The sequence below is a fragment of the Myripristis murdjan genome, chromosome 13, assembly GCF_902150065.1.
Source record: "Myripristis murdjan chromosome 13, fMyrMur1.1, whole genome shotgun sequence".
Lineage (NCBI taxonomy): Eukaryota > Metazoa > Chordata > Actinopteri > Holocentriformes > Holocentridae > Myripristis > Myripristis murdjan.
This window is the reverse complement of record NC_043992.1, coordinates 35,321,613-35,347,234: the sequence shown is the minus strand read 5'-3', so window position 1 is coordinate 35,347,234 and position 25,622 is coordinate 35,321,613. Positions and strand designations below refer to the sequence as shown.

General features: G+C 39.7%; 1 protein-coding gene and 1 long non-coding RNA gene across 2 annotated transcripts in view; one reads left to right on the top strand and one right to left on the bottom strand.

Annotated features, from left to right (window-relative positions):
• The window catches only part of nbeab (neurobeachin b), a 138,068-nt gene that overhangs the window by 61,692 nt on the left and 50,754 nt on the right, over positions 1 to 25,622 (bottom strand). Inside the window, exons 27-29 of the mRNA XM_030067259.1 lie at positions 18,485 to 18,609; positions 8,052 to 8,198; positions 692 to 828 (exon numbers count right to left, since the gene is read on the bottom strand). Coding sequence (XP_029923119.1) covers positions 692 to 828; positions 8,052 to 8,198; positions 18,485 to 18,609 — 409 coding nt within the window. The remainder of the gene's footprint in view (positions 1 to 691; positions 829 to 8,051; positions 8,199 to 18,484; positions 18,610 to 25,622) is intronic.
• Positions 3,908 to 21,068, top strand: LOC115370318 (uncharacterized). The gene is made up of 3 exons (XR_003929233.1): positions 3,908 to 4,910; positions 8,083 to 8,253; positions 20,792 to 21,068. It is a non-coding gene; the product is annotated as an uncharacterized LOC115370318 (long non-coding RNA).

Genomic DNA, 25,622 nt, shown 5'->3' with positions numbered 1-25,622 from the left:
GACATGCACTAATAATATGTTGAGATCGTCAATTACTGATGGGTCTATTGCGTTTGTAGGCGTTGACCTGTATGTAAATGAGTTTGACAGCCTAAACGTGAATACGAGGGGGAAATCAAAATATTTCACAGACAACATTTTGAGCGGGACATATCTGCAAAAACCCTTCCCAGCTGGTTTGAGTGTTTTAAAGCCCAAACCATACAACAGAAAAACGCGTGTAATTTAACTGCGGGTGAATTATCAGTTAACGTGGAATCACTCAGTGGATATTGTATATGCTCAAGCCTACATGTGTAGGTGTGAAGAGGCATAATGAATGAATGAATTTAAAACAGGCACCATGTAGGCTATAAATTAAAAGCACATTAAAATAGAGAACATCAATTGTATATGCTGTTTTAACTAAGGACAAAAAAAACCCACTGTCGCTTAAACAAGCAAGACAGACCAGGGTCAGAGGAGTTGCACGCAAATCTGTAATAAAATGTTCACCTAGCTGAAAAAAAGGCAAATTATAAATATTATCAAGGCAAACCTCTGACGTCCATTATTATATTTTAACACAGTGAAAGATTCACAAATGCCGGGCTCATTACATCCACTGTCACTGCGGCGAGTGAACAACATGGGGAGCTTATAACTGTCCAATTTAAAACCTAAAATGGAAATGTGTGTCCAGGTTACTTACTCTTGAGTCGACCCGTTTGAAGGCAGGGTCGTCCTCATCCACCTCAAAATAGATTTCAGTGGTGGTGATGGACAGAGTCCCGCGGGCCACCAGGACCGGGGCAACAAGCTGGGCCGGGGTGCTCAGGACCACTGGGCCTGCAAAATAATAAATGGGACAATCAGTCAAGAAAAAATAAAAATCAAACAATATGAAGCCATTCTGGTCAGGTAATACGAGGCGTGAGTAACACAACAAACATCATCTTTGTAGGTGACACCATCAAGCTATTTTAACCTTATAGGGCCCGCAGTGTGGAGGCTGCGTCCCCGTGCAGCTACAAGTGCACACGGGGCGTAAACTAATTTAAAAAAAAGAAAAGAAAAGAAAAGAAAATAGGGGTATATGAAAATTATACGAATTTCCCCAGTCAAATGCTGCACAACAAAATATTGTCCATAATTAGGTTTAACCGACACAACAAAGCCACATGAGCGGTCGTGTTTTCCTGCAGCATTTGGCCGACCATTAGGTTGTAAGCCGATAACTGTATCTAGATTCAGTGTGTTCATTAAGCGGAAAAATACAATAGATGAAAATCACCTGACCATAAGACCTATGGATTGATACTGTGATGGTGTGGTACTAAAAAGGGTGTGAACTCTGAGCTCCTGCCCGCCATCCTGATAAGGCAAACAGCCATATAAATAAATACCAATGATAGGCCTATAATTTTTGAAAAACCATTAATTCATGCATATTTCGTTCAAAAGACCATATCCTCATTTAACCTTGCACGAGTTAGTGTGACACTATAAATTGCTGTTATTTATGTATCAACACCAGTACACATTTTTTTTTTTTTTTTAAAGAACTTAAACTAATTTTTTAAGTGAGTTCACCCTCCATTATGAGCTGCTGAAAAACAGTAAAACTATAGCTCTTTGAACTCCAAATAACTGTACAGCATTTACGGCGGGTTTCTGACCCCGGTCAGCTGATAGCGATCACATCTTTATTTCAGTCTCCTCCCTTCCCTCTCTCCTCTCCTTCATCCTCCATGTTCTGAGATCAGTGTCGCTGTAGAGCACCGCTAGTGATTTGTCTCCCCTCAAACGAAAGCTCTCGAAATCAGGATATTTATCGATCCTCTAAACTCCAAAGAGCCACTTTAATGTCTCATCAATCTTAATCTACGTTCCTGAGCCAATTATGCCCGATAGTGTTACAGGAATACAAGTGGATTTTGGTCTCAATTCCCAGAGCGCCCCTTCATCGCTCTTGCAGCCTGAACAGTCAAGCCGCCTCGGCTGGCTCTCTCTCTCTCTCTGCGTTACTCGGTTCCATTAACGGTGATCCTATCTGCTGATGCTATCACCCCACTCGTTACACGTTGCTTACAAGCTTCATATAGAAACTACATAAATGCAATAACCTCAGTCAGTTTTATTGGTTTCCAGCTGGCGTTTATCATTTATCATATCTTTAAAAAATTCTGTGTGCGTGTGTGTGTGTGTGTGTGTGTGTGTGTATACATTTATGTAGGCCTATACATATATATATATATATGTATATCTATGTGTATGTATATATCTGGATATAATTGTATATATTCAAATATCTATATTGCTATAGATATTATTTTTAAGTGCATGTCAATAATAAGTTTTAAAGCACTTAAATACCTACAAATGATAGGAGAAAGGGCTAAGCTATTATTATTATAACAGTTAGGCTATTATTATTATTATTATCGTCTTTACGGACTTAATAATTATTAGTTATTTAAAGGCCTGGCGACCGTCTTCGTCACATAAATAGTTTGACCTACAATAAAAGGTGATAGGCTTTATGTCCATTGGAGCCCCTAAATTACCAGCCCATTCACGTCCTAGAAAGAGTAACACTTTTGAGGCTAAAGCACCAATTGTGTTGTGGCCTGGAGGGCTACGCAAAGAGAAAGACACTAGCCTACAGCATTAAGCCACAGCATCCACTGCTCACGGGGAGGAGAGGATTAAGCAGTAATCCCCTCAGGGATCCTTCCATAATTAGGCTATGGCATTAAAATGTTTACATGAGAATAATGAAATTATAGGCAAGTTACACAGGATGAGTGGTACAGCCCAGCTAATATCTAAGCTTAGAAAAACCAGCTGTTTGGTCTTGTATTTTTATTTATTTATTTATTTATTTTTTAATGAAAATTAAAATTGTTTGTCAAATGACAGACTATTAAATGAAGTGATGAGAGGTAACCTATCATTTTGGCTTTGTGGGAGTTGAGGAGGTGCTGGGTGTATTATGAACAACAATCCATCCATTGGAATGCAGTGTTAATTAGGCTGAGTGCACTGTATTTTACAATAAGTGTTATTTCAGACAAATAAGTGCTAGTTGATGCAGCTACTTGCACACCTGAGTGCTATCATTCACATGCAAACGTGTACACTGACACCGTCTAGCAGTCACACCTACACACACACACACACACTCTCACACACATACACACACACACACACACACACACAGAGAGAGAGAGAGAGAGAGACATGCACACACACACACTCTCACACACGCACACACACATACAGACAAACAGACACATGAACGCGCGCACACACACACACACACACACACACACACACACACACACACACATGCACATGCGCGGCTGTGGCCATTAGCATCAACTGTATGCTGACTTTCTGAAGCTCTGTTCCTGGTTGTTTCTTTGAGTCGCTGCAGCACTGCCTCGTTGAAATGCAAAGCATTCTGGGAAATCTTGTAATTAAGATGGCAATGCTCATTTTTTCCCCACTGTTTTGAAAGCACTATATCATTCACTTGGACGAAAATCCATTTGCTGCAATATTTTAAAGCTTAAATCAAACGATATTGCTTTAAATAGTCTTTTAACAGATGATTTGGTCATACTGGCATTGTACAAATAATTTGTAATTAAAGAAATAGAGGAAACAAAATTTGTTTTTACTAAATTGTGCAGTTTTCGTGCAATTTTCTGTTTATAAAAATCAACTATGCTATCACGGTGACCTTTCCAGAAAAAAACTGGAAACTTGAGAAACTGATCATTTATAGGACTACTAAAGAATCTCTCTCTCTCTCTCTCTCTCTCTCTCTCTCTCTCTCTCTCTCTCTCTCTCTCTCTCCCTCTCTCGCTGGTGTCTTGGTCAGGAAATATGTCTTTTTTTTTTTTTTTTTTTTTTTTTTTTTTTACGAATGGGATGAATCTGGTTAAACTAAAGGTTAAACTCAAACAAAATAATATGGTTGTGGCTGCTAAAAACCACACACCAGAGTATACTGACACTGTTTTTGTAGAGCAGCAGAACAGTCATATCAACCAACTCCTGTTTGATGTGAGAAAGACCAAATTGAGGCTCAGTCTCCTCCCTTTCCTTCCCTCTCACATGCTCATTTTCTCGCTTCTATTTTACTGGATTTAGGTTACAATGTGAGCAGACAAAAAGGCTCATTTGATGCCAGTGCAGACACAGACAGCATTTCCAGTGTTTGTGGGGGAGCAAAACTAATCATGGGTTTGGTAACCACAACTGCCTGGGCCTGAGTGCAAGCACCACCCCTCTGGCAGCAACGACAAGCATTGACCCGACGGTTGGCAGGAGGAGCTCTGTTGTTGACAGGGATCTAGTCTCAGATCTCTCATTAAGACCAGTCATGCCTGAGATTAGATAAACAGCAAGCACAGACAGTACATCCTGGTAACAGCATTACTCTAACCCTAACACTGTGAAGGAGCTCCCCTATTGGTAAAAACATGAAATCAACTACGGTTCATCATAAAAACTCTTACGTCCCTAAACTCGCGCTTCAAAGCTAATATCCACATTTCATGTTTGTCTTATAATTCCAAACAGGAGCACACATCAAAAATACATGCATTGGAAAAGATTTGGTTTAATGATTTGTGCTTTGTGCAAGGTCATTATCAGTCCTGAAAGCAGGATGCGTATTGTTTCAGTGTGCGTTTGAGCTCTTGCCTTGCTCTTTTCATTGGGCAGTGCAGAGTACAACTGGCTGACAAGGAGATTGGGTGACATGAAGTGTTTGGTGGCCTGCTGGCCCCGTGAGAAGGCGAAGGAGGGGGGTCAGTGGTGTAGTCTCCTCCCCTGTGATTCATCTATGTGATCTTGCAGAGGATTTCACTGCTCATCTGTGCCCTGTCTTAAATCTGAGCCTCCTCTACTGAGCCATGGTAATTGGGTAATGTATACATTATTATAATGGCAGGATTTTTTGGAATTTAAGGCCTCTAGACATCTTATTGTATATGCTGTAGTTAGGAATTTATGCCTGGCATGGCCCCTTCAGATGCATACATTAATGACTGCAAGTGCTACGTGCATTTCAGGGGCACCCAGCCGCAGTGCTCATTGAGCAGGCCAGGCAGGGGGTTAGTAACATGGAAGAAGACTCTTAAGTAACATTAGAGGTGTCAACTGGAAGGATTTGGGGATAAAACCTGTGTCATTCCAGTTAAAAGACAGACTAAAGTAACAGATCACCATCCACGGCAACAATTATTTACTTGAAAAAAATCATAATATTAGACCCGTAGTTCTCAAAGTGGCTTCCAGGAAGCCGCAGGGGTCCTTGACGGGCTTCCAGGGTGTCCTTGGCAAAATGACAAATAGTTTAATTTCACTATAACTTAACTAAAAATTGTTACATAAAAAGAAAGGTAAGTGATGATTTTAACATGTTTTAATGTCACCACATTGAATGTGTTTGTTCAAGTATGGCATCTAAACAATTTAACACTGACCAAAAAACAAAATACATTTTCATATAAAGTTCCATACAGCAGTATCCCTTCAAATGGGACCCAAGTCAGTGAGGGGGTCCATAACATGACAAAGTAAGAAAACCCCTGTATTAGACTATTACTGCAATACCTTTAACAAAAATAGTTCAATTTTGTAATTCTTGTGCACTAGGACAGTCAAGTAAGCAAAAGTTCATTCTTTGAAAACAGTGAAAACAGGGAAAACATTAATATTAAATACAGTAAAAATTAACAATGTGAATGTGAGACTGAACAATTTTTATGTGGGAGGTAGAAGTGATGTTCATTTACATTCGCTGAACTAGAAAATGACATAGAATAAAATATATGAAGGCTGAAGAAACATCCAACAACACTGACAGTAGTCCTATACGGCCGCCCATCATGTCAGAGGATAAACTGCAACTAAAGCCCCTCTCACTCCATTTGCCGCTTTATAATCCATGTTATTGGAACATAGGAAATGTTTATTTGGAATTCATGATGGCTGCCAGGGCAAGTATTATATTCCAGTAAAGACCCTGTATCATTGAGACATAAAACCAATAAGGGAGCCTGCTCATTTCAAACATCAGTTGTTTGCATGAGGTGCAAGTAAAGGGCAGCTTTATTGACCAGTGAGTGGTCCAGCATTCTTGATCTGTACTCAAAACCCGAGTGAACTCTGGCAAACTTACCTGCTAAAGCCGTGGCAGTTACTTCTAAAGCTGCTCAGCTCTGACATGATAGTCTGGCTCACACTCAGAGCATAATGCTGGTATAACTATGTTTGGGCAAAGCCTCCCCTTGGCACTAAGCTGCACTGACTGAACTGTGTTAGACAAAGTATTAAAACTGTAGTGGGATATTGGATAAACCCCACACAATACTAATGATCACAATAAGTCAAACACATAAGTCCTTAATAAAGGTTTAACAGTGTACCGCAGCTGGTAAGGACTAATTGATCTGTTAATGATGGTCCAGTGTGGAAAGAATCAGTATGAGTGATTTTAAATATAGCAGATTTAATTAGAGGTCTGGTCTCCCTTCACATCCATGCACTCACACCCCAGTAAAAAAAAAAAAAAAAAAAAAAAAAAAAACTTTTTCCAATGGCCATGCCAACATCCTTTCCAAGTTCAACTATGAAAACTGTCATTTTTTTAAATAAAGAGTTTTCAATGGTATTATTCAAGCCTTGGTTTTATTTCCCTAACAACCAGACATCATACCTAATTAATTAGAATGATGTATAACTGCCAAAGTATGTATGAAATGTTATAATATTTCTGTTTAGTGTTTCTTGGGGAAGGGAGGTGATTTAAAATAATTATGCGATTCATTAGATCTCAGTTTTGAAATCATGGGAAATCAAAACTTATATCAAGAGACTATGTAAAAAGAGTTGGGTTAATTGGTTTCTTTGCTCAGGTTAGCTTGGATACATTTAGCAACACTTAACTATGGCCTCATTCCAGTAAAATAACTTTGTATTAACAAATGGAAAACTACATTATAAGTACATAGCAATATTCTGCCAGTGCTTAATAACAATCACCCTAATATATAATGTTTTTATAAGTGTGTAACAACATGATTTAAGCACAACCATTAAAATTAGTGAGTGTGGTTAGATTGTGTTACACTTTTGAAGCCACATTAAGTAGCAAGGAGATTTTAATGAAGTACTTAAACAGAAGTATTTTACACTTCAACTATATTTCTTAGTGTGAAAACACAGGTTAAATAAGGCCATTGTAAAGTGTCACAATGTTTTGCTTCCTATCAGTTTTAATCAATGATTGCTTGAGCCATCTTAAATATAAGTTGTGACATATCTGGACTGATTATCTTTCCGGTGTTAGTTTAACTCAGAACGACTTGCCTCTGGAGATAAACACTCGAGGAAGGAACCGTGCTGAGGAGATCCAAAACAAAACAGAAAAGTACACTTATCAAACTGCAACAATATCTAGCTGGCAAATCTAAGCAATGCTGTCCAGATCAAAACAGAGACACAGTCACTGACTCCAACCCTATACTCAGCATGAACTGCATGATGCAAAAAGTTGTTATTCTCATAGGATTAAACTTTGGCTGCGGCTTCTCATACAGTCCCTTCCTCATGGCCAGGTCTCCCTTGAAAAGTGATATAGCACTTTAACTGAAATAATTTGATCTATGAACATAAACAGCCCATTTTCTGTCCGATCCCATGTCATACATTTGAGTGTTTAGATTTTATTTGTGTGTGTAAGATGTACTGCAGATTTCAGTATTACTGACTAACGGGATGAAACTTCTATTCTTGTAAATATCTTAAAACCTTCTCAGGCAAATGTGCTGATGCTAGTGTAATATAATGAAAGAGTTTGAGTTGGAAGCTACTGCATTGATCTGAATAGTTCATTTCATGTGCCGTAATTATAACAACAATAATAATAATGATAATAATCATGGAAAAGTTAAATATCCCACTGGAAGAAAGCACCTTAATGACAAGTGCTGGTGCTACTGCTGAGGTGACACTAAACTGGAGTCAATAGAGGTGCTGGTGTGCTGACTTACCACCCAGGTTGTCCATCTCCTTCTCCTGCAGCAGGCTGACAGCATCATCATCTCCTTCCAGCATCAACTCTGTCTCTGGGTTCTGGTTGGCCATGGCTTGGCTGCGGAAGGCTTTCCTGGATTTGACCACCTCATCCTCCTCCGTGCCTGGGAAAAGTGGGGAAGAGGGTAGAGCCAAACCACTGAATACCTCACTCTGAAGGTCAGATTGATATCAGTGGCTACGTTTACGCACACAGAAAGTAAACCAGCTAGTGACCGAGCTCCGCGAAAGGTCTTCTTCGGTTTAACCTGTATGCGTACCTTTGATACCCTGCCACTGAGTATCACTATTTCCTTGAATAAACAGATTCCATGATATTTTTGTCCATCTATGGTGTCTCACCCAGAGACTCTTAAAAACAGGACACAGGGAACTTTATCAATTTACAATGGGAAAACTTGAAATGCTTAAGATGGCTGCAGCATCAATATATGACACGCTATCAACCAATCACACTTACAGATTTTGCCCAGCTGCAGAGCCTTAATGAAACACTGAACAAAAGGTCAGCAACAACAAAACTGCAAGCCCCAGCCAGGACAAGCCCACAATAGACAATGAATATTTGCCCCCTCGACAAAGAGTAATTGATAATTTAGTTAAGAGAATCTCTATGAATCAGCTATGTGTTTGCAGTTACGATGGCAATGACAAGGCTTTCCATAAAATATGATTTTTTAATCTTTCTCTCTCTCGGTACTATGGATAACGCATGCACATAAGTTTCAGGGAGTGGAAAAATAAAATTTTTATGTGGTACTAACACATTTCAGCACTGTATGTGGTATACATTTTCATGGTGCCCCTAAGTATGAAGTATGAATGACAAAAGCATTAGAGGACTACCCATTCAAAGAGACAGGGGTCTGGTCTTGTTGGTGGTGATTCTACTGCCTGCCTTTCAAAGATGGCGCCCAAGAGCCTTGTCTCCTATTTTAAAGAGTTTAACAAAAATGTTTAAAAAAGATGTAACTGCTAGTTGTCCCCTCCGACTGAGCAGAAGCTTACTTCTAAAATAAGAGAAAGAAGTGATTATCTCAAGAGTAAGTAGTGCTCGCTGCCTTGTTTGTTGTTGACATACAATTTTACCCATAATACTGTGGGAGCAGATGACAAAAACCAAAAGTAAAGGAGTATGACGCTCACATGCCACAATAGCCCTGAAGCAACTGAATAAACAACATTGCTCATAATCAGAGAACGAGGTTAACTGTGTTTTTCTAAGTTTACATGTGTCCACCCAAAACCAGGTGAAGACCATGATTCTCTGAGCATGTGCACAAGTGTACACAAAAGGGAATCTGGTTTTCATTGCCTCACAAAATGCATATCATAACATCTGGAAAACTACGAGCTGGAGAATTACAGTGCAATGGACCTCTGCATGAAATACCCAATGATATGCAGAATAAACTTGATGTTAGGTGCTCATTAATAATGTGCACTGCAGTATCATATGATAATGTCAGGATAAACACACAGGTTGACAATAGATTTTGTGTGGTTGAACATCAGAGGTGCTAAGGTTTTATTTTTAGACAAGGTCAACAATGAAGGCCAGAAGTAGTGTCAGGGGATACATCTCCAGCTCAGAGTCGATTACGGCTATTATTTGCTGCTTTTGGAGACTTGACAAGAGTGAGACTCCACAGACAGCATAATTAAGAGGCTGCTTACACTAGGGCTGTATCATATGGCCACAGTGGAGCACACTCGTTTAAAAGGATGTGTCCATACATCCTGCAAACAAAGAGGGCTGATAACACATTTATCACCTCAAATCAGCCCATCTCCCACATATGTCTGCCACACGACTGCTCTCAACATTTGTTTGATTTGTCTTTCTGAAGTCCGATCTGTGAGAAACCAGAGCAGAAACTCTCGTCTGTACGAGCAGAAGAACACATATCAAGAAATGGGAGGTGGCTGACACTCGTCTGACATGCTTCCTTTCAGCACGGCTTTTAATTCGCCTCTCCCTCCCCTGAGAAACATGTACCTAGTCTTGGAGAGGTCACATTTGACTGTTGTCAACACTGCTACTGTGAAAAAAAAAATCTGCTTCCTGCTCTGTCTCATATCTGGAGTGCTTTCATCAGATGGAGGGAAGAAGTCTGAGTGTTTCGGAAATGAATTCTGTGCAATGTTAAAGGCAAAACCCAGCCTGCGGTCAAAGATCAAAGCAACATGAGTGAAACCTAAAACTGTAATTCTGTAAACCATCATTATACTCCAAGTAAATGAGGGAAAGTTGAGCAGACGAGCTGACATTCTGATTGGCAAATCTGTGCAGGGAGACCACAGTGGGGAACAGACCAAATAAACCATGCTGATTTCTACACGCAAATGAACAACATCAACATGAGAGATGTGGAGGGCAGCAATAGGGGGTACAGGATCAGTCGAGCAAGCCACTTTGCTCACAATGCAATTTACCTACAAGAGAAACAGTAATATGGTTATAAATAATGAGAAATGAAGAGCTATGACATGAAGAGGAAAATGTGCTGACATGAAAAGCCATCTTCTCATGAGTGATAGCTCGTTGACTCAGAGATGTTCCTCTATTAAAGAACTGTGAAAAGAGTGGCCATTTGTCAGTATTAAAGGACTTAGTGTGCCGTGGTGTCGAGGTAGACTTATTACAAGGCTTGCTGAGTGTTAACCTTGACCGCTATATAGCAAAACAAAAAAGAGAATGACCCTTTTCATATCTGCTATGATTCATGAGGGTGTGACCTAAAATTAACTGGCACAGTCTGTGGGCACCCAGCCTCCACCTACTGAAGAGATAAAAACTGTTAGTTAATAGATGGTGTAACCTCTTTTACTTCTAGTGATATATCATCTTCATCTGGAAAGATTAACATCTAATTTCTGCTAACTTCACCATGTCCTCAAGTTAAATTCGTAGTATCCACAGCAAATCACCGGATAAAAATGATAGAGAAAATACCCTTGACATTACTGTTGTACTAGCATACAGTGATTACTAAGAAAAGGAATCAGAAATCATCAAACTACTAAGTAAAATAATTAAAGATTTAAATAATTTTCTTACTTTATTAGAAGCTGAGAATGTGAATCAAGTCTCTAAAATACAATTAAAATGTTTTTCATTGATTTAATATTTACTAAAAATACAATAAAAATTATACTTATGGAGATTATGGATCAAGACGAGGAGGGATTCGGCCTTGCTCTTGTCCCTGGTGCCAGACTAGGTAGAACTTGCCTAATTTACTTCACTAAACCAGACACTCAAAAGCCAGTGCATTTGGCTTCTCAAAGTCTCTAGAAGAATCAGAGTAGCTTCATTTCATGCCTGCTCTCCAGGCCTCCAGCTCTCAGGAACAGTGCCAGTCGGGCCACTGATCACCACTCTCATGGGTCCACTTGGTCAATCACCGAGTTGAAACTCTGCCTTGGAGTGAACTATCTAGCAAAGTGTACTGCAGAGGGTTCAGAGCTCCATTGGAGGCTGATGAGGACCTGCCAGTCGTGACTGATTAGTGCGTCCCCAAGCACTGATCACAGGGGTTCAACTGCAACAAAGATCCTTGGTCCTGGTGAGCTGGTCGAACACATTTCCTAAGTACCCATTGTGGCAAATTTAGACAGGACACATCCTGACAAAAAAACTGCATTGTCTGCGATTTTAAAAAGCATACCATTGGGTGACATATTTGGTCTTCTTTGATACTTTTGGGCTTTAGGTATTATAATGTATTATAATGTAGAGTCTTTGCATGAGTGAGAGAACATTGATGGGACTTGACATTAAGATAAAATAACTCTTAGAATCTGTTTTTTCTTGTACTCAGAAACTCAGCTTGGCTAGCACCAGATGGTAGAGATATCTGTACAGTCTGGAAAGGCTCTTTTGAACTTGTGGTTTATTCTGCAGATGATAAGGGGACTGTCCGCCTAGATTCAGATGGCATCCTATACTGGTTGGACATTACCAATGTGAAATTAACAAACTGTAATGACAATCCTAGCTGACGGTGTAGGAGGTTGAAGGGCAACGCACATTCACTTGATTGGCAGGTGAAGGGTGTTGCGAATTGAAACATGAGAACTAATCAAAAACAACACTCAGATTTTGAGCGAACACTGCCAAATGAATGGAACCTGTCCAGACTAAGGAAAAACAGCTCCTCGCTGTCCCATGCAGTCAGCATCAGCCAGGCTATAAGAAACTTAATAACACAGGGACTATATACTTTAACTTACTGATATGAATATGTTTTAGTAGTGGCTCAAATTTGGGGTAAATAAAGGCTCTCACCATTTCATAAACATCCTTCATTGTCACATTTTGAACTTTCACAATATGTGCAATATTGAAAATCAGAGGATCAAATGCTTTTTTAAAGTTAAAAAGATATTTTTTTTTGCACCTACTCACGTTAAAATCATGACGAATGAAACAAGAAATTATCAGCACAATTACCAGTTCTGCCAGTGATGATGACCAGCACTGTAATTCAATTGCCCATGACATATTTTAATTCTATATCTGTCATACTGACTTTACTCGACTTGTTTCATAATCTAACATGATGATGACATTACTTAGACACGGAGCCGCTGAGCCCAGCCTCTGACACTACATCACAGAGCAAAACCTCATCAAATTATTTACTTTGATACTTTATGTAAAAGCTGCGGAGTGAAATATGGTATGGGATCTTTTTTTAACATAACAAAGGGAAAGTTGAGTTACACAAGTGAATAACTTTCAAAGAGAAGAACATGCACAGTAATATTTTTTCGGTTTCACATAAAACACAGGGATTTTGACATTCTCCTTAGAGTCGCGTGGTGATGAAATAAAGTAGATGTATGCATCTGTGAACAAGCGAAAGCTCTGGTCAAATAAACCTGAGCATCTAAGAGAATGGTCCCCACTTTGGAAATATTTCAGTGTTCAGTAGTTTTACTATGCAATATGGAATAGATAAAAGTTGAAAGGCTTTAAAAAGACTGTTGAATCAACTACAATATTGTTGCCAAGGGTCCATGTTTCACATATTGCAAGAACGCTGGAGAATTTTGTGGCAGGGGTCTTTCATTTTTATGGCCTCAGTAGAGTCAGGGAGCATGTGTTTTTCTAAGTCTCCTATGCATTATACACCCTGCCTCAACCACTTCACCACCACACCACTCCTTAAAAAGAAATCCACAACATAATGTTTTACTTAAGGTCCAACTAACTTATACGTGTGCTCCTCTTTCAGGAGAAAAAAAAGCTGATCTCACAAAATACTTTGCGGTAATTCAATATATACAACTATAAATAAAACACAAAATACCTCAAGTTACTCTGCTCTAAGTCATTTTCATGTACTGTAGTCGATGGTATGACCAGAACAATGGAGGGATATGCGCTCTACAAGGGGAAATGCAGGACTCTTGTACAGAATGCGTAAAGTTTTATGTTTGTCAACCAAACCAAACCAAAACCAAACCAAACCACGGTGGATATGGCAGCCATTATGGAGAAGAAAGAAGACTGAAAATAGAAGACTGTAAAAATAGCTTTAAGCCTTTACACTGATTTTAGTATCTAGATTTTTTTGGTTGAAATTACTCTTTTTTCCCTTTTCTTCTGCCATTTCTATGTAAATATCAAGCACAGTTAGAAGTATCAGTTCCATAGCCTTACTTGCAATGGTATCTCATACGGTATATCTGCATTTTGTACAGTTTTTCCAACCACAATATAATGCTAACTCTATACAGTGCTTCAAATATATCTCTTCCGTTTCCCAGACTTTCTGCTGCAGATCCTGCCTCTGCCCTCCTACGCTCTCTCTCCACGGGTTCCACATTCCACATGGATAGAAAAAGTCCAGTCCATGGGATTGCATTACCGCTAGGGAGATGCAACTCTGCCCTCTGTCTCATTACTTTTATTTACTGTGTATTGAAAGACGAATTGGAACAAAAACAAAAAAATAAAATAATAATGACAGCTTTGTACTGTACTTCCTGTGATGCAAGCGTTCCATTTTGCAAGCTACGTATTTTGAGGTTGTTAAAGTAAACATTGGGACTTTGAAGTAGGGAGGGGGGGGGGGGGGGGGCTTATACACACTGCAGACGCTTCCTCTTAGAGTAATCTTTATTCAATATCCTGGATGTGCAGTGCGTGTCTACTGTGCCGCCGGAGGTTACAAACAGCGTCATCTTCTCTCCATCAAAACATTAACAGCAGTGTCTAATAATCCCCACATCTGGACCTGAACATGAGATACTCTACAAAGCGTTCTTGAGTGCATCACATATTTGATGAAAGCAGTGTAGGCTGTATTCAAAAGTGTGCATTTGTGTGTCAGGAAACCCCCCGAAGTAATTTGTCACTATTCGATCTTCAATAATAAAGCAGGAGATGCTTAATATCACTTCACGGGGGCAGCATATTATGGGCTGGCGTCTCTCCTGCAGTAGAGAGCAGTAAAGATCTCCGCCCAGGGCAATCACAGTGCAGCAGGTCTGAGCAAAGCTGCTCACCTGAAATGAGACAGCAAGGACACCCGGAGGTAAAACACCCCGTTAAACACTTGGATCAATATTAACGTGACTTCCATTTCATGCTTGCCCAATTCCAATCACCTAACAATATACTCTGATACTGGGCCGAGCCTGGTTGTAACAGGGTAGGTTATTACAGGCAGAGGGCAGAAACAGAATGTGCTGGCTAAGCTGTCAATGCTGCTAATAGACAAAGAGGCAGAGTTTAAGGCAGAGTTTAACCTCCTCTCACACATGTCCATGAAAGTACACACACACACACACACACACACACACACACACATTCACACTCAGCTGATCACTGTTGGGCTTTCATCAATATGATGATGGTTCCCCCCGGTCTAAAGCTACCTAAAAACAGTCCACAAAACCTGCAATGAACATTTCCTTTTTCTTTTCACATTATATTAATTAGTTTAACTTTTAAATAAATAACTTCTCTTTGAATGAATTCCTCATTTACAGGTTTGTTGAGTCTCAGAGTTTCCCTGCTATTGAATGGGTGGGGTGGGTCACTGCAGACAAGAGTTGCTAATTTTCATTTAATTTAATTTGCAGTGGGAAGTTTTAGTATCCCTTGATGATGTAAATGCTGCTTCAGAGGTTTTCTACTCAGCTCTGTATACAATACTTGGGCAAACGCTGAATTCTTTTTTGAGGGAATTTCTTTAGTGGGGAAATGATCACAGTTAAACACAATGGCTATCAGCAGGTTGAGCCATCCTCACAGAGGCACTCCCACAAATTATCCTGCATTTACAATGGAAATAGTTCGTTTAAAAAAAAAAAAAAAAAAAAAAAAAAAAACTCACTTGAACAGCAAAAATTATTCTTACTCAGTGTTTCAGAGACAACACAGAAGACTGTCAGATTCTTAGATGCTGTCAGAAACTGTGTAGGCCACTCACTCACTGAAATATTCTTTGTGGAAGAGAAATGACTTGGTTCTTTCCTGCTTGCTTTCATTTTCCCCAAGTGAGCACGTAAGACTGACATTTACTATGAGTGTAACAGTGTAAGTCTGCCCTCTTCAAACTCAGGATGGTGGCTGAGCATATATTGTCATATCCTGCTGTCAAACCAGGAACTGTGTATTCAATTTAGATAACCCACTGTTCCTCCAATAGTCCCAGATTCTTAAGCTTTAGTAATGACTCTCAAGGGCCAACTCAAGCAGGCCTCTTTGTTTTTCTACTCTGATGCCTATGTAGTCGGCAACCTGCTCAGAGTAACAAGTTCAATAGAGTCCCTGTCAAATCTCAGAAAAAAGTTTAGATATTGTGACTAATAAATATCCAACCTCTTACCCTTTGTATCAGGGTTATCTTCTAATGACAGATTTTATCTTTAATACCATACCTTACCCTAATTACAAGTGAATAGCCATAAAAATAAATAAATAAATAAAAAACATAAACTGTCAAAGTGTGTTAAAAACAAACTGCCAGCTGTCACTGCCACCAAAATCTACTGAAGCTCTAAAAAAGAACAAAAGATCTTTCTTATTTCAGCTCATAAGAACAGCTCCGCAACCACATCAAAGCCTGCTGGAATAAGCCTGAAAGTGCAGCTCACCTCAGCAGAAGAGTAAAAGAACTGTCTGACCACAAGAGATCCCTTTTGCTTTGCATGCACTATTGCCCTCATTACAACCACCACAAAACAGCAGGACTTCAACAAGTCGTCAATCACCCGAGACACCGATGGCAATCAATAAAACCAAAACCGATAACAAACTGGTATTCAAGTGGTTTGATGGGCTAAATCATAAACCATTAAATTGTGGCATTGCATGTGAGAGCTTACCTAAAGACAGTCACATTTGCCACTATAGCTGCTCAAAACCACATTTTTATATAACAAGACACTAATTTTATCATCCAAAATTGCAAAGTGGTGCTGTAATAGAGGAGCGTCACATCACGCCCCTTCAGTGAGTTGCCATATCTTCCCAAACTAAACTCTGGTGTGGGTATGTAATGTACACTTTTACACCTTCAGGAAGTAACAAATCAAATCTTGTGAGTGAAATACAAACTGCCTCCTAAACAGCAGCAAGTCAGCACTCTATCCAGAAAAAGGACCAACAATCAACTTTTTGTCCTTTTCGTGCATTTGGTATCTTTTGGCCTTTAGACTAACTGAGTTGTTAATCATGAGAGTGAGTCCAGTTACCTCTCACTGGAGCTGCCAGTGAGTGAAGTTGTCTGGTGCACCTTTTACAGGTGTATTAAATAGGGTTGAATTGTAACACTGTGCAAAACGACCACAATATATCTGCAGGGATTAAGATTCTTAATCAATACCTATTTTCATATACCTCACCAGACCTGACATTTCTGGCTAGGAAAAAAGTCACTTTCCATGTTGTACTCCACCCCCACCCCCACCGCATTTTCAACTGTTCAAACATGAAGAATGGTGCTAAAAGCGCGTGACCGATGTCACAACACATTTTGTTCTCAGGCCAACAAGGACAGCAAAGCAGGGTTGCTGTGCATGCTGAAGTATTGCCTCTGCACTAGATATGTTGGAAATGTCTAATGTGTCTACTTGGAAATGTTTTATGTCTCTACTTAACTTACTTGTTCTACTGTAAAAATGTGACTTGATGATTTTTGTCAGTTACAGGCTATGTTAAAGTGTGCCAGAGACCAATGCTGTTGCATTTCCTTGCCACCAATAGATGTCAATAAAAATCACAAATGACTTGATCCCTTTAATATTGCCAAGCGACCTACAGAAATGCTAAGGTTATAATATTTGCTTCCCTGAATCCACTCAGTACATGTATCCACTTTTCACCAAAAAAGCCAAATTTGTTTATGGTTAAACATAATGGAACCACCAGAAAATTTGAAGCAGACGGTGCAATTATTGCATGTGTGTCTCATATATGGACCACCTGCAGCCAAGACAACAGCTGGCATGTGTTTATCTACAGGCCTGCCATGATCTTCATGCAGCAGCCATGGCACAGCTAGAGCTGAAAGCAGCCAGATGACATCCTGAACCCAGCCAACGGTCAGCCTCGGTAGCTCAAACACTGACACACACATGTGGTCAGTGCACATTGTGACCACCATTAATATTGCTCTAAGTCTAAATATATAAAACTAGTTAGTATTTATGAGGTGGACACTGAGCAAATAATAAAATAAATAAATTATAAACATAATTCTTTGCTTTTTTTTTTTTAATTTCTGCACAGGGAAATGGATGCTTATTTCATCAGGATGTAAAAAATAGTATGATTTCAAAGTCAGTCTATTTGCTCTTGTTCTCTTAATACATTCGCTTTGCTACTCCATTACAGGCAGAGGAGAAGGAGGAGGACCTGGGGCTGCTAATAGTATTGAGCTGCTTCCTTTTAAAAGTCGGTGTTGCGTGACATGAAGCAAAATTGACAGAAGGTGGTGGGCAACACTACAAGATCGTCTGGGTCAATAAGAAAAGTTTCAGACAAAGCTAGTAAAACAATAAAGAAGAAATCCAATTTTCTGTTGAATATGTGCCGTGTTGGAAATAAAATAGTGCAATAAAGTGAAAGTCCCATGTTCAATTGACAGGGCCCATAAATATGTTACCTATAAAAATGACAATGAACCTCTCTCTCAACTAAGCGGTATGCATTATCAGCATCAGGCCTGGGCTGGCTGTAGTGCCCTTGTTATGCCAGGTCTATAACGCTTTAATGTCGACATTGATTCTTTGCATACCTAATAAATATGTGTGGTGATGATGCCCTTGACTATTTTCAACTCCGTAATTCTCAAGAGCCATTTAAAAATGTGTCATCAGTGATATGTGTAAAAAATGATTTGATTCTACCATCAAAGGGCACACTCACCATAGTCCTGCAGTGACTTGCATGTGATGTCCAAGTGGGTGGAGCCAAATGTGTTCCTGACAAATCTCCGCCTACGGCGCAGGTCGTCCTCCCAGTAGTCAAGACGCCAGAAGTCATGCAGCTGACTGTGAGGAAAGAGACAGGAAAACAGGCGGGTTAGATGGAGCACACATCCCTTAGTGATAGGCTGACTACAGCAGCCTCTGCCTTATCATGGGACAATGTCTCAAGGAGCAAAATCAGGCCACTGATAGCAAATTTATTAGGCTGAGTAGGAGCATACTGGCATGCTAGCAATGCTGGCTTTGCTGAGGCCTACAGCATCAGAGCAGCAGGGAGCAGCAGCAGCCGCTGCACACATAAATCACAGGCACTCCCATTAACAAATACAGCATCAAATTACAAGTATAAATGGCACAGCTTGCCTCCTTTTTTACAATGTTTTTTAACAAGTCTTGTAAATCAAAGGTAGGAACCTCAATGCAGACAGCGTGGGGTTTAATGATCTGGGGTCTCGGGGTGGTTGAGGCATGAGCCTATAAAACAAGCCCCCTCCCTGCATATGTGGAACCATGATTAAAATAATGTGCTGAAATATTCATTGAAATGATTCCCAGGGCCCTGAAGCAACCCAACAGAAAATTGCATTTTTATTCATTATTAATAACAGCGAATTAGGGTCGTAAAAAAAGGAGAAAAAGAAGAAAACAGTTCCAGCATGTGGTAACCATCTTTGTAAATGATTATTCCAACATTAGTGAGGACCTGGGATAATTTTATTGCTTGCAGCTAATGCAAACCATTAAGCGCCAGGACTAGCATCAGGTTACTAAGTGCTGCTTGTTCCAAGTGTGCTCTAGCTGGAAATATTTCAAAGCCTTTGCGTTTCCTTGAGAAGGGAATGCAGTGAAAAAATGCATTGCTGTTAATTTACTCTGAATTGGGTGAATTGGGCAGAGGAGAAAAATTTTATACACACACACATATATATATGTGTGTGTGTGTTTGTATATATATATATGTATATATGTATGTATATATATGTGGGTGTAGATAGATAGATAGATAGATAGATAGATAGATACACACACACACACACACACATATAAAGAGCAACGATTAAAGTACAGATGACAGTATGGTAAGAGGTGATCACATCACTCTGGCATGTGGTTCATTTCCATTTTCAGCCAAATGTGAGGAAATACAGAGCCATTCTGTTTCATTTTGTTCAACTTCAGCTTCAGTTATCAGTGAAAGGGAGCAGAACACTCTGCTGCCCATGATTTTATAATGAACACAGTTAAATCCATGCAGACAGCAGTTTTATCACTATTTATTACACAAACATAAAGTACATCTAGTATTTCCTGCCCAACAGAAGTCTTCACCTGAAATGCTGCCTTTCCCTCTACAAAAAAACTAGAAACAACAATAGTAAGCCAACCAGTGCTCCAAACAATACATTGGATCCAGTCTGGGTATCCAAATCCAAGCAGAGATTTTTCACTGTGTGTAGGATAGAGTAAGTCCTTGGCAGGCAGCTGCACATTTCATTGTATGGTTTCTGCCCCCTTTGCTGCCATAATATTGAAGCAGTCTAAACAGATTAAAGTGTTACAGGGGGATCACATCACAAAATACAGCCTCCTTGTTCTATGAATATAATATCTACAAATGTCAGAAATCAAGAGGCTCAGGAGACTTAGCTCGGCTCTGACAGCGACAAGAGCTCAGTTTCAGTTAAGTATCAATCAAACCAGTGTGTGTGTGTGTGTGCATATACTTGTGCATGTGTGTAAGCTGTATGCACAAAGTACCATGAGCTGCTGTATGCAAAGCAACACCGAACGCCTTGAGCCTGTCCCCTGTCAATCTCTCTCAAAGCTTAGCTGAGGAAAAGAGAGATGTCAGTGGGTGGAAGGGAGAAACCCACGTAAATGATATTGTAAAAGTGAGATTACACAGTGTGAAAAATGTAAATCCACTGTAGGCAACTGGGCGATTACCACTGGAGATTATGGCCCCTAATTCTTAGTACAAATACACAGCAGATGCCGGTGGGGGGAATCTGCCCCTTTGAAGATGTCTTTTTAACAGAATTATTTGATGCATTTGATTTGATTTGCTCAGGGATAATCCTTTGTGTACAACAACGTCAGTAGAATCCAAAACATTTTCATTTGTTTTTACTACGACTCGAAGGTGCAACAAACCCAAGTTACAATGACGGACTAACCGAGATGAGCTGGATGTTAACATTTTGATTTCTATGCCCCTTGTTTTCTCCTTTGCACATGTTTCCAGTTTGGATGTGGTATTCTGGTGTTTGACTGGGACCTGTGATATTCGAGACCATGTGGTCAGTGTGAAGCCGGATTTGGACCGTGCCAATGTGCCGTACTGAAGGAACTTCTTCTCTGAGGGTGGTCCAGAGGGAGGACTGCACTCCCAAAGAAGATCCAGAGCTGGGGGCTACTGAGCTCATACACGTAGCTACAAAGCAACTTCTCGGGTGGCATCCGGCTACCAAGCAGCACGGCCATATCCAAAGTGATGATAAAGAATAATAAAAACGTTTGTACTGCTGAAAATCAGTGGCATTCTTTCCCATATTTCCACCTCAAACCACAAGACAAAATGATGCTGTGCCCCCATCGCACTTGTGCATCTGCATTAAAACAATGTTCAAACGAGAAATAGATTGTGATCAATACATTAAATAAGATGGCAGACATTGAAACCCCAGCTGATAACACTACACTTGAAACTTAATGGAAGCTAGTTTTGTGTATTGTCCCAACAAATTGTCCAACCAATGGCATTCTTTATTAAGCAGAGCTGGTGTTTGACTCCCTTATTCTCCACATCAAATGTTGTCTGGCTTCATGACAAGCATAAAGAATGGCTGTGAGCCGGCCTCCTAGAAACTGGCAGAATTTATTAGCCCCGTCACTCATCAATCACCCAAATGGATTTCAAACTGCATTTTAAAAGCTAATTTTCCAGCACTGATAACCAACAGGAAACAGGAGCACCATTATTTATGGATGCTTTCAGACTTGCTAAGTGCAGTGGGATAAATGTGTATGAAGGCTATCGTCTCTCCTCTTCTCTTTCAAATAGGTATTTAAAGCACATCTCTCCTGACTGAGTGAGTCCTGGGGTTTTTGAGGTGCCAGATCTAACACCCCCAGCCCACAGGGAATGTGTTGTGTTTGTAAAAGGCAGTAAAAATTTGACAGGCGTAATAAAAATAAGATGGCGAGACGGAAAATAAAGGGATGGATAACATTTTTTATAAAACACTATAATATCTATCAATAGAAGAAATATACTTTTGACAGCTTAGCAGGAATCATATTGGATTAATGGAGTATATATTCTCAATTCTCATATAATATCAAGGGAGCAAAGACACTATTTTAGTATGGATGGTCGAGGAAGAGCGTAGCTCCGACACGGTGAAAACATGCTCGTTTACAGCATGAATGGCCTTGTTAAAAAAACAGTATGAAGAAGCCTCCAACATTCAAGACCGAAACACAAATGAAAAGCCAACAAACAAAACATATGCTGCGCAGGTCATACTATTTTGGACTGCTGCGCACCCGGTAAAGATCTAAAGTCCGGCAGCTGCATGCAATTCCCTGGCAAGGTTGTATCTCCAAACAAAATAAACAAGACATTACACTGATCTATTGTCAAAGGCCATACTTAACCTCGTGTTACTGAAGTCATTTGAGACAGAATAGTCGAATGAAACATGCACAGCGTTAGGGTCACGAAGGGTGGGAATCTCCCTGTTTAATCAGTACAACAGATGTTTTAGCAAAATCCTATTTTATTCACACAGAGGAGATTTGTGTGAGGGAGTCAAGAGGAAGGAGAGGAACATGGCGATTCAATAAAACACCATTATATTCCTGTTAAAAGCTTCCATTGGCAACATGAATGGGGATAATTATAATAAATACCAGTAATCAGTGACAATTCTATTCAAAGAGGCAGCGACTGGTTTCTATCACACACATGCACACACACACACAATTCAATGACTGGGACACTTAACACACACCAGTTCTCAGTGCAACTCAGAGGACAAAATGGTCTTTTCTTTCATCCTCAGTTGTCACAATGGGCTTTGTCTTGGGCTAACTCAATCTGGGAGGAATCTATTAAGATGCATGTATGACTGTATTTTTTTTTTTTTTTTTAAAGTAAATAGGGAAAAAATGTTTACTGATAACATGACCATCATCCTCCCATTACACCATCACCAAGGCAATCCAAAATCCACCAAAATAAGTCCATAATCCTTAAAAAAAAACTCATACAAAAGCTTATTTTACTGTTACAACCCTTTGATCCCATTAAAATGGCAACCACACACACAGATTTCTAAAGAATCAGATTCCAGCCACAATGAAAGTCAACAGGCAGCCAGCAGACAACAAATTTAGTGGGAGAAAATGTGAAAACATTGTCTGTCAACCAGTGCATTCTTTTTGGTGAGCGCTGTGTGCCACATTCTTCAACAAACTGCACATCAAAAAGTGGTGACTGGCAACCATATGGTGATGAACATTTCTCAGCCCCGTTCTTTCAAAGTAAACTATAAGCTGAGAAAAAAATACACTCTGTAATTTCCTCTATAACAACACATCTCAAGTTTGATCATATGTCTGGTGAGTGCCAAGTGTTAAGTGACTCTATGGCCAACATCATGATCAGATTATCGCACAGAGCTGGAAATGGTGCACATCGCTTTCATCTGTTTAATTTCCTCGTTTCTTATCATCACCAAACTCACTGAGCTAAGACCCAAATGCCTCTAGTTACTGGACATAAGTTATCTTTTGTGGATGATGAAATAGAGAATAGACACACTGAAGGGTGGCTATTGGACAAAGACGAAAGGAAAACAACAACAGAGCGGCAACAAGATTAACTCCAGGTCATCTGGTGTAATGAAGACAGACGCAGGCGATCAGACGAGGGATGAAAAGCCATACTGTACTGGAGGTGAACTCCCCTGGCTTGCCAGCTTTGTGGATCCCCATCTTTCATCAGAAATGGGGCACAGTCAGGCGATGCCCAGCTCAATTTCTTCACCCGCTGAAATTGATGATTGTGTGAATGGGCCTCTTTCCAGAGATAATTAGCACAGTGTGCAAGGTTAAGAGTACCCCAAGGGAAAAGAGCCTGGTGTAGGTCAAGAACAAATGCAAGTGGAGAGAATATCAGCCTGCAAGAACAAAGGAGTATCATGTTTTGTGTTGTTTTAAATAGGCTCTTACATGAAAACAAACAAGCTAAAAACATATATCCATATCAAGTTGTTTTCTAAACGTGATATAGTATTGTGCTCTATTTAACCTCCTATTTAACCTCATGTTTATATATGTATGTATGAATATATGTATGTATGAACCATATATACAATAAAATCACACAGTCTCGTGATCACATGAATGTTATTTGTGAGATTAAAATAACATTATGAATTGCACTTTGCTGCATACATGCTCTGGACATGAAAAGAGTCAGATTTGAAGGGAACATTTTAGCTCTTCAGTTTATCATCAGGCTCAACCCAGAGACCTTGGACTTTCTCTCTGACCCAAAGAAGTCATCAGATCTGGAGACCTTTGAGCCCGTTAACCCCCTCTAAAGATGATCCCAGGCAGTGCAGCAGGACCCCTGCACTAGTGGACTTCTATTAGAATTGATAACCCTTTCAGGCGAGACCTAAGACTGTGGGCAGATCGTGAGTAAAAGGTTCATTCCATCACAAAGTTATTACCCACGGACAGATTGTTACCATTCATCACACGTGAGAGATGAAACTCACTGTTGGTCAAGGGAAACGGCTGTTTCACTGCCTTCCCAACAGATCAATATAAGCCGCCATTTTCCTTTCTCTCCTCTGCTACAAAAAAGTAATTATACAGAAGAAATGTTGACAATCAATAGAGCAGTCAGGTAAGGTTAAGGTCTGCTGTGGGGGGCAGTGGAAGCTCCTCTGTCAGCTGTCACTGATGCTGCTGATGTGAACATGGGCACCTGCATGGGAACAAAGGGAGGTTTGTCTATCTCAGCCCCCTTCACATTTCTGTGAGGCTGGCCATGTCAGAACAATTAGTACCTGAGGAGCACTGGCAAATGAATGGAGCAGAATGGCACAAGAGAGTAACATTAAGAAAGTCAATAACATTAAGACACTCATGGCTATACTGCTTGTGTCTTCATAACACAGAAATGTTGTAAACACTCTTATAAGGTAAATTATCCTCACAGTGTCTGCAATGCCAATGTATTAGAAGTAGTGGTGTGGATATTGGGCTCAAAAGAGATTTAATTTAGTGGGTGATTTGATTTAAGAAGGATTTTCCATTTTTGGAATGATTCAATTCAATTTGATTCAGTACTTTTAGCAAAAATTTGACATCTATTACAGTACATTAATGTATGAAGTGATATTAGACTCGTTTTTTTTCTGCTGAAAATATGACACACATGTACATTATTTTATTGAAAAAATATTCAGGCTGAAGTCAGAGTGATTCATTCTATTATTCTATATTTTTGTTTTAGCAGATCAATTCAGACAGATTGGCAGCATTCATAATCGGCGCAATGAATGATTCATTACACCCAAAAGGACACTGATGCAGGAATGTAATGAACTAAAATAAAAGAAATAGCAATAATGCTGGCATTTATACCTGTCACCATGGATAAGGAGTGTAATTATGTAATTATAACATACTGTGGTTTGTTGTGACAAATTTAAAAGAATTATTATGTGTGAAACTAGCAGTTGCTGCTTGTTTTGCCTTACAAAATTCAAGGGAAATAAACACGCCTTACTGGCCTAGTGGATAACAGAGAATTTCTTGCATTGCTACAATAAAGTGGCCCTATGTTTCAAAAGTGGTGCACATTATTCTTCGATGAATCCATCAGCCTTGGTTTGACTTCTCCTTTCACTTTAGACGAGCTTGAACTTTATAATCCACTGGCAGGGTTCAGAGGTCAACAGCAGAGGGGACCAGAGGGCAGGGAAAATCACTCTCTCCCTGGAAAAAAGTCTGACATCCAATTTTCGACTTGATTTATCAGTGTAAAGCTAAAA